The 14,103-nt window shown below is 43.0% G+C and overlaps 1 protein-coding gene across 1 annotated transcript in view; it reads right to left on the bottom strand.

Annotated features, from left to right (window-relative positions):
• Positions 1-14,103, bottom strand: part of FGF2 (fibroblast growth factor 2) — an 87,856-nt gene that overhangs the window by 40,709 nt on the left and 33,044 nt on the right. The window contains exon 2 of the mRNA XM_077476869.1: positions 9,796-9,899. Coding sequence (XP_077332995.1) covers positions 9,796-9,899 — 104 coding nt within the window. The remainder of the gene's footprint in view (positions 1-9,795; positions 9,900-14,103) is intronic.

The following is a 14,103-nucleotide window of genomic DNA, read 5'->3' as shown; positions in this document are numbered from 1 at the left end:
TGGGGTCATTTGGGGGGGGGGGGGGTTTGTGTTATTTTGGCATTTTATGGCCTTCGAAACTGTGATAGGTAGTGAGGAGTGAAATCAAAAATTTGCACCCTTAGAAACCCTGAAGGCAGTGATTGGTTTTCGGGGTGCCGTACGCAGCTAGACTCCCAAAAAGTCCCACATATGTGGTATCCTCGTACTCAGGAGAAGCAGCAGAATATATTTTGGGGTGCAATTCCACATATAACTATGGCATGTGTGAGCAATATATCATTTAGTGACAACTTTTTGTAAACTTTTTTTTTTTGGTGTCATTATTCAATCACTTGGGACAAAAAAAAAATATTCAATGGGCTCAACATGCCTCTCCACAACTTCCTTGGGGTGTCTACTTTCCAAAATGGGGTCATTTGGGGGGGTTTTGTGTTATTTTGGCATTTTATGGCCTTCGAAACTGTGATAGGTAGTGAGGAGTGAAATCAAAAATTTGCACTCTTAGAAATCCTGAAGGCAGTGATTGGTTTTCGGGGTGCCATACGCGGCTAGACTCCCAAAAAGTCCCACATATGTGGTATCCCCGTACTCAGGAGAAGCAGCAGAATATATTTTGGGGTGCAATTCCACATATAACTATGGCATGTGTGAGCAATATATCATTTAGTGACAACTTTTTGTAAACTTTTTTTTTTTTTGTGTCATTATTCAATCACTTGGGACAAAAAAAAAATATTCAATGGGCTCAACATGCCTCTCCACAACTTCCTTGGGGTAAATAATGTACCAGCCTCGAATTCAAATAGGATACCATCGTCCCAATTAGTGTATAAAGGAAAACTGAGCATGTGCTCAAAACCTCAAGGAAAACAGCTCAAAATTAGAGGGTTTCCTAGTGGTTGAGTGGGAAATAGGGACTATTGCGGTATCATGTAGTAATCCAAAAATAATAATTCATAAAATTTACTCATGTTTTATTATAAATAAATAGACATATATATACACATAACAAAAAAACAGACAAAATATATTCAACCAAAAAGGAAAGGAAAAGGCCTTTCCTTTTTGGTTGAATATATTTTGTCTGTTTTTTTGTTATGTGTATATATATGTCTATTTATTTATAATAAAACATGAGTAAATTTTATGAATTATTATTTTTGGATTACTACATGATACCGCAATAGTCCCTATTTCCCACTCAACCACTAGGAAACCCTCTAATTTTGAGCTGTTTTCCTTGAGGTTTTGAGCACATGCTCAGTTTTCCTTTAACTTCCTTGGGGTGTCTACTTTCCAAAATGGGATCGTTTGGGGGGGTTTGTACTGCCCTGCCATTTTAGCACCTCAAGAAATGAGATAGGCAGTCGTAAATTAAAAGCTGTGTAAATTCCAGAAAATGTACTCTAGTTTGTAGACGCTATAACTTTTGCGCAAACCAATAAATATACGCTTATTGACATTTTTTTTACTAAAGACATGTGGCTGAATAAATTTTGCCCTAAATGTATGACTAAAATTGAGTTTATTCGATTTTTCTTATAACAAAAAGTAGAAAATATAATTTCGGTCTTTTTCCATTTATATCGCAAAAAATTTTAATCGCAGAGGCAATCAAATACCATCAAAAGAAAGCTCTATTTGTGGAAAGAAAAGGACACAAATTTCGTTCGGGTACAACATTTCATGACCGCGCAATTACCAGTTAAAGCAGTGCAGTGCGAAATTGTAAAAAGACCTCTGGCCCTTAGGCTGTTTATTGGTCCGGTGCTGAAGTGGTTAAAGTACTTGAAAAAAATCTATTTTACAAACTTCAATGAATCCGATTGAGGTTCTACTGCTGTATGTAAGCCAAGCTAATTGTACAAGAAAAATAATAATTTCCACAGCCAAATATGCACTGCCATTTTACACTGTCCATAAAAAATTGTTCTGTTCCTGAACACCTTATAACAGCCTTATGCCCCGTACACACGGTCGGATTTTCCGTCGGAAAATGTTCGATGGGAGCTTGTTGTCGGAAATTCCTACCGTGTGTAGACTCCATTGGAAATTTTCCATCTCAATCTCAAATTTTACAACAGAATCCGTTCTCGTAAATTTCGATCGGGTGTACACAATTCTGACACACAAAGTTCCACGCATGCTTGGAATCAAACAGAAGAGCCGCACTAGCTATTGAGCTTAATTTTTCTCGGCTCGTCCTACATGTTGTACATCACAGCGTTCTTGACGTTCCGAATTTCCGGCAAGATGTGTGTGACCATGTGTATGCAAGACAAGTTTGAGCCAACATCCATGGATTTTGGATCCTTGGATTTTGTTGTCGAAAATGTCTGATCAATGTCCGATCGTGTGTACAGGGGATTAAAACAGTTGTAAAGGATAAACACAAATTCTTTGAAGACCATGCTTGGGGAATACCTTGAAGTGGTTCTAAAGGCAAGACATTGTTTACCTTAATGAAATTGCCGCATAAAAGTTGAAAAAATATCTAAGTAACCACATTGCCCCCCATCCCCACTTTCCTATATATTTTTCTGAGTCCTATCCCGATCCAGCACTGTGTCTGTCAACAGCAGCGTTGGTCTCTGTTCCTCTCCCCGCAAGACACTTAGACAGCTCCTCTGATGGGGGGTCTGTCTGCGCTGATTTTTTATCAGCGCAGCACCCCCTCGGATGCCCATCCAGGACCACCAGGGATGCCCACAGGACCACCAGGGATAGCCACCACTGATGACCACCAGGTATAGCATCCCTGGTGGCCATGGGTTGTAATGTGTGCCCACACATGATGTCAATCAGTGCCCCCCAGCAATACCTGCCAGTGCCTCCTAATCAGTGATGCCAATCAGTGCCATCTATCAGTGTCAATCAGTGCCACTCATTAGTGTTCATCAGTGCCACCTATCATTGCCCATCCATGTCCATCAGTGCCCACCTATCAGTGCCCATCAGTGCCACCTATCAATGCCCATCGGTTCCACCCATAAGTAACCATCAGTGCAGCCTTTCAGTGCCCATCTGTGCTGCCTATGAGTGCCCATCAGTGTTGCATATCAGTGCCCATCATCAGTACCACCTCATTGGTGCCACCTCATCCGTGCTCATCAGAGCCACCTTATCAGTGCCCGGATGTGCAGCCTCATGAGTGTCCGTCGGTGAAGAAGAAAACTTACTTATTTACAAAATTTTGTTTACAAAATTTTATAACATAAACAAAGGAAAAAGTTTTTTTTTTCAAAATTTTCTGTATTTTTTTATTTGTTTAGCAAAAAATAAAAAACGTGGAGGTGATCTAATGCTACCAAAGGAAAGCTCTATATGTGGGAAAAAAATTATAAAAATTTTGTTTGGGTACAGCGTAGCATGACCGCGCAATTGTCATTTAAACAGCGACAGAAATGAAAAATGAAAATTGGCTTGGGCAGGAAGGGGGGAAAGTGCCCAGTACTGAAGTGGTTAAAAAAAATTGTCAGTGTTTCCCTCAAAGCTACAATAAAGTCCTCTCCCCACTGTACAGTGTTAAAACATTTTTTTTTTCTTGCATTGCTTCATGTTCAGGGCCCAGCTCCCCATGCTATTTTCACTGTAGTTTGCCTATTAGCCCTTAAATAGCCAGAATTTACTTACAAGATTAAACTCTAAGGTAGGCCACAGATGATGCATTTTTTCAATCAACCAGCAGGTTGAATTAAAAAAAAAAATTCAATTCCCCCATCAACACACTCCGTGTTGATGGGGGAATCCCTCCTGTGGACCTATTGTATTCTGATGGTGGCTATAGCCATTGGCACTGATCTAGTGGTAAAAAACAGACAGGCTGGTTGTACAGAACTCAATCGAAAGATCGATTTCTGTACAACCAGTCTCCCCCATAGATGGTCTAAATTCCTCCCATCCCTGCCGAATTCAAGTCGAATTTTAATCCATCTATGGCATGTTCTAGTTTGTATTTGATGAACTCTTAGTGAATAAAACATGGGAAAGTTCACCTATCTGTAGTGAAAAATAAGGGTTTCTCCATGTAAAATTCACTAAGCAGCTAAAGGATTACAGCCACAACAGGTTAGAAACATTGGCAATAAGTGTGAGGTGTGCAATGCCTGTACCCAACTTAACTATTAACAGCTATAACATGCTGAGAAGGGTAGTGGCCGCAAACAGCTTTTCATTTTTTAAATATCTTTCCCATGGAGTCCCTATAGTCTATCCCCTTATATTTTTATTCTTATATCCCTTTAAACAGAACTGTCTTTATTTTTATTTTTTTGCAGAAAGGAAATTGAAGGTTCATTCATTTACTTTTCTTTTTTTATCAGGAAGTACTATGGTTGTATTGATGTTATATTATTTGAAAAGGATGGATGCAAAGAGTGCTAGAGAAGGTTTAAATATATTCCTTTCTTTTCAGTAAAAGTTTGCTGTTTCTATACAAAATGCATTTGATTTATAAATTTATGTTAGGCAGACATCTCAGATACAAGAAAGTGCTTTGCATAGTTTTTTAATGTAAATGGACCCATATTTTCTGCACAAATAAACACAAGACAATGTATCCTTTGAGGAACGATTTTGAACTAAGGCCGCGTACACACGCTCGTGTGTGGGCTTTCAGCGGACAGTTTCAGCGGACAGTCTGCTGAACAAAGTTTTTCGGAAATTCCGAAAAACTGTCCGCTGAAACTCTGTTTCAGCGAACAGTCCCCTCGTGTGTAGGCTTGTTCGTCAAACTAAGTTCCGCGCATGCTCAGAAAGGATTTACACGCCGAAGTTTGCATTGCAGTGTATAGGACGTCGTATTTTTCGTCCCGTCATACGTGCCGTTCACGTCATCGCGCACGGTTTCAGCGGACTGTTCGTTCGTCGTGAGTCCGTCCATGCTAATTTTGAGCGGACTGTCCGCTGAAACTGTTTGACGGACAAAGTTGAGCGAACAGTCCCCGCGTGTGTACGCGGCCTTAAGAGTTTTTAGTCCTAAACATAAATTGCCTCTCTTAATTAAAAGTGCGGGGTTATTTTTTTAGATGCAAGATAAAGACAAATTCAGTGCTTAAATGTTATCTTTGTTAAATCAAATTTACATTTGCAGAAGCTTCCTTATAAGGTCTATAGACTGTAAAGTTCTAGAAACAAAACACTAATATGACTATAATAAGGATAAGCTGTAAGACAAGCTGTTTTAGGAAAGAATGATGTAAAAACTGTTTAGGAGGCTGTGTACAGAATGTCGGGGATGTGTCCTGGATGGGAGTTATGTGTCCCCATTATTGAGGTTGTGGTCTTTTAATGGGGACAATAAGAAACAGCTTTGGGTACTCAGGGATTCTCATCCATGCAGGGTGAGGTGCTCTGGGGTAATCCAGTTGGAGAGGAGAGCACTAATTTTCAGTTCTCTCAGGATCAGTAAGCCCTCATTTGGGACCTGAAATTGTGAGTCTCGTAGACTTTTACAAATGGCAGGCTGGTGATGCTGAGCTTCCTATATTACAGCTGTGTCACTGTGTAACTACAAAAGATATTGCTAAAGTTCAGTTAAAGTTAAAGTCACAGTTAATACACACCTATACAGTATTAGTTCACTAATTAGATAAATTAACATGTTTCCAAAGTGTCTGCCAGTATCTGGCTTAATGAATGAATACAAAATTCACACTAGACTTGGCAATATGGAATAATAACTTTTAGACCCCTTTCACACTGAGGCGTTTTTCAGGTGCTTTATGGGTTAAAAATAACGCCTGTAAATCGCCTGAAAAACAGCTCCCCTGCTGTCTCAGTGTGAAAGGCCAAGTGCTTTCACACTGAGGCGATGCGTTGGCAGGACATTGAAAAAGTCCTGCAAGCAGCATCTTTGGAGCGGTGAAGGAGCAGTGTATACACCACTCCTCTACCGCTCCTGCCCATTGAAAGGAATGGGCACCACTGCTGAAGCGCAAAACGCTTCGACAGAGGTGCTACGCAGGCATTTAACCCCTTCATCAGCTGCTAGTGGGGGTTAAAAGCACCCCGCTAGCAGCCGAATAGTGCAGCTAAAATGACGGTAGAGCGTCGCTAAAACTAGCGGCGTTTTATCATCAAAATCCAGTGTGACAGCAGCCTCAGTGAAATGACAAGAGCTCCAACAATTTGTAATGTCTATACAGATTTCCCTGTGTAGTGCTCCTTGGTAGACAGCCCCAATCTCAGCCCCACTGACACACCAGGTTAAGCAAATGGATACTTCATTGCTGGATTAGATCAATTGCCGTTCACTAGTCAATATGTTCACTAGGCTACTGCAGCATAAAATTGAGTTTTATGCTGCTAAATTAGAGTAAAGCTGTTAATCCACAAAATAAGCAATATATAATGGCCTTAGAAAACAGTAACAGCAATGACAATCAATACAGCGATAACTCCTCTGTAAACTGTAGGCTATAACTAATTTAGCGTGCACTCTATATGAATGGCAGTGAAATTTAGGAATCCCTAATTAGGTATGACTTACTATGGACAACAAAGTTTGTGTGAAGGAGCTACCTAAGTGAGCAGTCTTTAGCATTAGTTCTTCACCTGGCTATTGTTGGGGCTCAGTCTGTAAAGTGATGCAAATGAGTACAGTCCCAGTAAAGTCTGCATGAAGTTTAGATGGCCAGCCCCTATGTGTACCACCTCTGCTAGCAGCAACAGGTTAATGGCACCAGTGTCCTCTCAAGAGCCCAATGATACAGCAATATGGGTCTCACTGTTCAGATGTCAACTCACTTTTGGAACTGCCTGGAATGACTCCAGTCCTCAGCACACAGCCATAGTATGGTAGCAGGTTGATATGCACACAGGAGCAGCGATGTGTACATCTTAAGCCCCGTACACACGAGAGGACTTATGTCCGACAGACTTCCGAAGGAGTTCCGTCGGAGTTCTGCTGGAATTCCGACGGAGCTCTGACAGACTTTTCGGCTGAGCGGACTTGGCCACACACAATCACACTAAACTCCGACGGATTCGAACGTGATGACGTACGACTGGATTCGAATAAGGAAGTACATAGCCAGTAGCCAATAGCTGCCCTAGCGTCGGTTTTAGTCCGTCGGAATAGCATACACACGAGCGAATTTTTCGAAGGGACCGGGTACGGCGGAGTTCCTTCGGAAAAATTTGAAGCATGTTCCATATTCTAAAGTCCTTCGGACTTTGGCGAGTCAAAAGTCCGTTGCAGCCCACACACGATCGAATAGTCTGACGGACTCAGTCTGTCGGCCTTTGGATGTTGAAAAGTCCGCTCGTGTGTACGGGGCTTAAGTCTCCTTTCAGCAAAGAGAAATTTCCTTAGTATTCAGCCTGTTAAAATACAGCTCTCTCTTTATATGTGGCTCGCATTGAGAACTGTAGTTCAGAAGTCCATTGACTCCCTTAGCATGTTCCTTCCCCTGCACTACATCTCTTATTATTCAATTCTGCCCACCTTCTTCTGCTTGTCAGCTCCCCCTAGTGGATGGTGGCGAGGTAGTGTTAAATCATTCAGCTGAAGTCCAGTGGAGACCCAGAAAGCACTGCAGCAGTGTCCTAAATCGCTTTGTCTCTATTCAAGCACATGGCTACAGCTTAAACTTGGCTTGCATACACATGGTCACAAAAAAGTTCGCTCAATTTTCGACTGTCAAAAAGGCGGTTATGTACAACAAGTTGAATGCTTCCAAGCATGCGTTGAATTGTTTCCGAGCATGCGTAGGAATTTTGCACGTCGGAATTGCAAATCAAATTGAAATCAAACTTTTGCTGGAGCAAATTCGGCCAGCAAAATTCTGATGGAGCATACACACGGTCACATTTTTCAACGAAAAGCTCTGATCGGTCTTTTGCTGGCCGAATTTCCGATCGTGTGTACGTGGCATTAGAAATTATTCTGCTTCACAAATAGAATCATAAGTAGAATCAGCTTTCTCACATATTGAGTTCAGTCAAAACAATGAAGAAAAGAATGTATTGGCTGCCAAAGAGTACTGCATCTACATATTGCATTTAACTTTATTAACCACTTGAGATCCGCGCTATAGTCAAATGACGGCTACAGCGCGGATCTCCTTTTCCGGGACTACGTCTATTGACGTCGTCCCGTGCACGAGCGGCCTGCGCGCCCCCTGAGGGGCGCGCGCGGCGCGCTCTGTGATCGGCGAGTCTACGAGACTCGCCTGATCACCGATCCGTGCAAGGGGTCGATCCCGACCCCTTATCACGTGATCAGCTGTCAGCCAATGACAGCTGATCATGTGATATAACGGAGCCGGTAATCGGCTATTATTCCTCCTCGCACTGACAGCGCGAGGAGAAAAAAAAAAGCCGATCACCGGCGGCCGTGATCGGGACATCAGTCCCGATCACGGCCAGCCCTGCTAGTGTCCAACTGCCCCCTGCCAGTGCCCACCTGCCCCCTGCAAAAGCCACATTAAAAAAAGTAAGTGCCCCCCGTCAGTGCCACCCAACAGTGCCCATAGTGCCACCCAGCAGTGCCCACAGTGCCACCCAGCAGTGCCCACAGTGCCCCCCAGCAGTGCCCACAATCTGCCTTAACAAAGGTGCTGCACCCCAGTGCCACATATCCATGCCCATCAGTGTCATCTACCAGTGCCCAGCAGTGCCGCCCATCAGTGCCCAGCAGTGCCACCTATCAGAGCCACCTATCAGTGCCACCTATCAGTGCCCATCAGTCCCATCTATCAGTGGTACCTATCAGTGCCCATCCGTGCCACCCATCCGTGCCACCCATCTGTGCCACCCATCCGTGCCATCTTATGTGCCCATCTTTGACTATCAGTGCCGCCTTATCTGTGCCCATCGGTGCTGCCTTATCTGTGCCTATTTGTGCCGCCTTAACTATGCCTATCAGTGCCCACCAGTGCAGCCTATCAGTGCCCACCAATGCAGCCTATCAGTGCCCACCAATGCAGCCCATCAGTGCCCACCAGTGCAGCCTATCAGTGCCGCCTCATCAGCGCACTTCAATGAAGGAGAAAAATTACCCGTTTGCAAAATTTTATAACAAACTATTAAACATGATTTTTTTTTTTTGCATCTTTTTTTGTTTGTTTAGCAAAAAATAAAACTCCCAGCTGTAATTAAATACCACCAAAAGAAAGCTCTATTTGTGGGAAAAAAATGATAAAAATTTCATTTGGGTACAGTGTTGTATGCCCGCGCAATTGTCATTCAAAGTGCATCAGCGCTGAAAGCTGAAAATTGGTCTGGGACTGAGGGGGGTTTAAGTGCCTAGTAAGCAAGTGGTTAAATAAGTACTTTTATGCTGCGTACACACGAGTGGAATTTCTGTAGGAAAAATCTTGGATGATTTTTACGACGGAATTTCGCTCAAGCTTGTCTTGCATACACACGGTCACACAAAAGTTCTCTGAACTTTCTACCGTCAAGAACGCGGTAACGTACAACACTACGACGAGCCGAGAAAATTAAGTTCAATGCTTCCACGCATGCGTCGAATTTTTTCCAAGCATGCGTGATTTTTTGCGCTTTTGAATTGCATACAGACTATTGCATTTTCGGAGAGGAACTTTTCCAGAGCAAAAAATAGAGAACCTGCTCTCAATATTTTGCAGGCTGGAATTCCACCAGCAAAAGACCAATGGAGCATACACACGCGTTTTCCAAAAAAAAGCTCTCGTCAGAGTTTTGCTGGCGGCATTTCCGATCGTGTGTACGCGGCATTAGTCTTTATGAGCACTTAATGTGGTAACTGCTTTGTTCATACAGTATTTTAACTTAAGGACACAAGCATAATCACAATTATTGCACATAAAACATTTAGGAAATACTCACTAGTGCTATTAGCCTGCCATCGTCCTTCATGGCAAGATAGCGATTTGCACTGATTCCCTTGATTGAAACAACACCTCTGTCTTCTGCTTGAAGTTGCAATTTAACTGCAAAATGAAAAATATAAAATAAGATGAATTTCTTAAATGTAAACAGTTCTTCATCTTCTAGCTAACATTTATCTGTTATAACAGGTTAGAACTTTTGGCATATGCTCTAATTTAAAATGAACCTGTAGGCTCATCTAACCAAAGTCTATAAAGTCCTTCTATGTGCAGATCATCTTCAGATCTCCCCAGAGTAACTAAAACCCAAGACTATGCAAATGTCAACCACAGCTTGTATGGTCAAGCATACAATAACATTGGGCAAAGAAATACTAAGAGTAGCCACAGCAAAGGGACACACAAACATATAAAAAACTCCAATGAAAGCATAAGCCTCACTACCACAAAGCAGGCTATACATGTTTAATTTTTTTTTTTTATTCGTTTAACCAGTGAGTTTAAAAAAACAAAAATCTGACAGATCCCTGCATCAAAACGAACAACGTTGATGCAAGGATCTCTCCTATCACACTAATGTATTCTGATAACATGCAGAAATCCCCACACCCCAGAACAGAAATCCCTACTCCTCAGCATAGCAATCCCCATCCCCCACCACAGAAATTTCTTTGCTAGGCAGTGGGGATTCTGATGCTGAGGGAGTGTGAATGTTGGTGCAGGGGAGTAGGGATTTTGGTTTGGAAGAATATAATTTTTTACTGGCTTGGCAGGGGGATGCTAGAGAGATGCGCATCTTTGTGCTATAAGGTGATTTCTGTGCTGGGGAGTGAGTATGTGGTGTGCTGGGGAATAGATATTTCTATGCTGGGGTATGAAGATTTCTGTGTGTGTGCATAGGGGGGGAGCATTTGCGTGCTGGAGAGTGATGATTTCTGTGCTGAGGAGTGATTTTTGTTCTGGGGAGTGGGGATTTCTGTGCTGCTAAGTGTGGTTTTCTGTGCTAGAAAGTGGGAATTTTGTGTACTGGAGTGGAGATATCTGTGCTGGGGAGTACAGACAGCAACAAAATTAGTCAACCAGATATAACCCATCCCACTCCTATTAAGTTCCCGTGTTTTGTTAGTGTCTTGTGAGATCCCGAAAAGTCGGCCAACACTACCAGTTCATTGCCTGGACCCTTCCCTTTGATCTGTCCACTGAACCTTGGGACTAGGTGCTAGCTCCCGTACTTGCTTTATTCACAAGCCATACCCATAGTGGACAACCTTCTCCTGATAGAGCAGTCAACATAGGCCTGTTTGCCAATGTTTATCAAACTCTTCAGACTCTGCAGAGGTTCAATTGGGTCCTGAACCTTCATAAATCAGTGCTGGAACTCTCCTATTAGATACAGTTCAGTCCAGAGATTTTTTCTTTACAAGGCAAGCTTCTGACTATTTTCTTCCATGTTTGGACCCTGTAGTGCAAAAGCAAGTCAGTCCTTTGCTTTTGTATGTGGCTTTGGAGCTTGATGGCTGCTTCCTTGGAGGTAGCTCTGTATACTCAATTCCACTCCAGCCTACTGTCCCTCAAAATGTTGGCTGCGTTAGACAAAAGGGTACATTTTCTGCACAATCGCAAGCACCTGACACCCTAGATTATTCCTGGCACACAAATGCAGCCCTGGAGTCCAGAAATTCTTCCATTGATCTGGAAATTTCTTACAATGGAAGCAAGCCTGACAGGCTGAATCATGGACACTCCTTTGATGCAAGGAACTTTTGTGCTGGAGGAAGCTCACATTCCAATGAACATAAACAGCGATTCTGTTATCTCTTCACTGCAGTAACTCTTGACTACAGGGTCCTGGTTTGTTTAGATAACAACACTACAGTGGCATCATTCATCAATCATCAGGGAGGAACCAGAAGTCTCAAGGCTCAAAGAGAGGCCAACTAGATTCTAACTTGGGTGGAAATTCATGCTCTGCCCTTGTCCAATGTATACATTCCAGATGTTGAAAAAACCTTAATAGTCAATGGTGAGGAATGTCAGACATGGATCTCCTGGCTTCCACATTCAACAACAAGTCTGTCTCCAGGTCCAGGGACCTTCTAACTATAGCAGTGGATGCCATGGTGTTTCTATAGGATCAGTTCAACCTGAATCATGTTTTCCCCTTTGCGGCATCAAAACAGAGGGAATTTCTGTGATTATCAATGCACCAAGCTGGCCCAGGTGGATGTGGTATTTGGATCTCAAATCCAGGTGGAAACTCCATGGCCTCTCTCAAATTGCCTGGATCTGCTGTCAAAGGGACTGGTTTACCACAATGCTTGCTTGATCACTGCCCTTATGGCATGGCTGTTGAAACCCAGATCCTAAAAGACAGGGGTCTACCTGATTCCATTATTTCTATGCTTCCTAAGCTGGGAAATGTTCTTTCCACTATCACACCTGGAAGGCTTACTTCACATGATGCAAAGCAAGGAATTTACATCCCAGGATGTAATCTGTGGGATGTATCTTGGCCTTTCCACTGTCTTGATCAGCATTGGGCTTTGAGTACCATCTAAGGTCAGATCTGGGCTCCTGTGATTTACTTCCAAAGACCACTGGCCACTCATTCTCTGGTGACAGCTTTTGTCAGGGCTTTGCTTACACAGTCCCCCTGTATGTCCACCTGTGACTTCATGGGACCTAAACCTGGTTCTGCCGGTTCTTCAAAAACCTGCCTTAGAACCCACAAGGGAGATTTCTCTGTCTACTCTCACAAGATAATTTCCTTGTGTTGCTATCTCCCCTGTGAGGCAAGAGTTATCAGCACCATTTCTAGACAGCCTTTTCTTGAGATCTAAGGCCTACTTTCTCCCTAAGGTAGGTTTTCCTTTCACCTTAACCAGGATTCTGCTCCATCTCTCTGTCCTGACCAAGTACATCCCAAGGAGATAATACTCCATTGTTTGGATGTGGTGCAGGCTGTTTGAATGTATCTCTCAGCTACAGTTTTACTCAAGGGACTTAATTGGAGATAGGTGCAGCGCTCAAAAATGCTGTCTTTAAGGTAATCAATCCTCAAAAGAAATGTATAAAGAACCACATTTCATGGGAGGAGTACTTGATAATAAAGAAGAGAGGAGAACCTCCGACACCCAAACACACTTCCTCTTACCCTCCTCTGTAGACCCTTATTACAGGGGTCAAATAAGCCTTGAATATAAAGTGATCCTTGATCACAGCACACCACGATCAATCAGGCGGGGCAGGATGGACATAGATGATCAGATCTCCACAATCCATTCTCAGTGTTTAAGATGTTAATTCAATGCAAAAGCATGTCCCATGTAACATAAAGGAATTAACCTCATGGTGCAGTAATCTTTGGTACAATTTATTAATGTTAAAATGAGGGTATTACACTGACATGATCCTAGTTAAAAAGTGCTTGTTTGCTGGATGTAATTCACAGCTCACATCACCAACAAGATGGCCACCGAATCCTGGCAAACACTAACTCCACGTCTTGTCACAGGCTCTGCCCTGTCGTTAAGCAAGATGTACATTGGAGTGGATTATATAGGCGGGACGACGCACTGATGGCGGAAACGGGTTGCGTTCCAACCAGCAGGAAGTACCTCAGTAAACAAACACAGAGGGACTATCTGTTGGCCGGATATCTGCTCCATAGCATTGGTTCCGAGGATCAAGGAACCCAACGAGTCTTTCAAACACGCAAGGTGGGTTATAGCTACCAATCTCCTGTAGGAGATGAAGATAGCCTTATTGCAACTTAAACTAGGACACTAGTGACCCTATCGTCACATGGGGAAAAAAAATATTAGTGCTATAATGGGGGTCTGTGTCTTGAAATGCTGCTGCTTTCCCAGCCGCTGCAGGTATAGGATTGGCTAGATTGATTCAATACTTCCTCTTCCTGCTGCATGCAATAGTCCTTCCCACTGGAAGACAACACTCCATGTGGAAGAAAGAGCAGGTATTCACACAACCAAAGGTGCACTGAAGCAGCACTGTAGCAGCTATACTTCAGGGCACAGGCATCACATCCACAGGTTGTCTTTGGGAAATAGATGTATAAGTGCTGCCAGCATTGCTGAAAATGTTGAAGGGTGGGGGGGGGGGGGGGGTCAGTCTGTCAGTGCTCAGACCATACACAGCACACTGCACCAATTTGGTCTGCATGGCTGTCATCCCAGAAGGAAGCCTCCTCTAAAGATGATGCACAAGAAAGCCTGCAAACAGTTTGCTGAAGACAAGCAGACTAAAGAAATGGATGCTTGACTTTAGGCAAGACACACTTGTCTTT

This window comes from Lithobates pipiens, unplaced genomic scaffold (genome assembly GCF_037356315.1).
Source record: "Lithobates pipiens isolate NorthernLeopardFrog02 unplaced genomic scaffold, aLitPip1_a1.2 Scaffold_13, whole genome shotgun sequence".
NCBI lineage: Eukaryota > Metazoa > Chordata > Amphibia > Anura > Ranidae > Lithobates > Lithobates pipiens.
The sequence above is the reverse complement of the archived record's forward strand: the minus strand, read 5'-3'. Positions and strand labels throughout refer to the sequence as shown.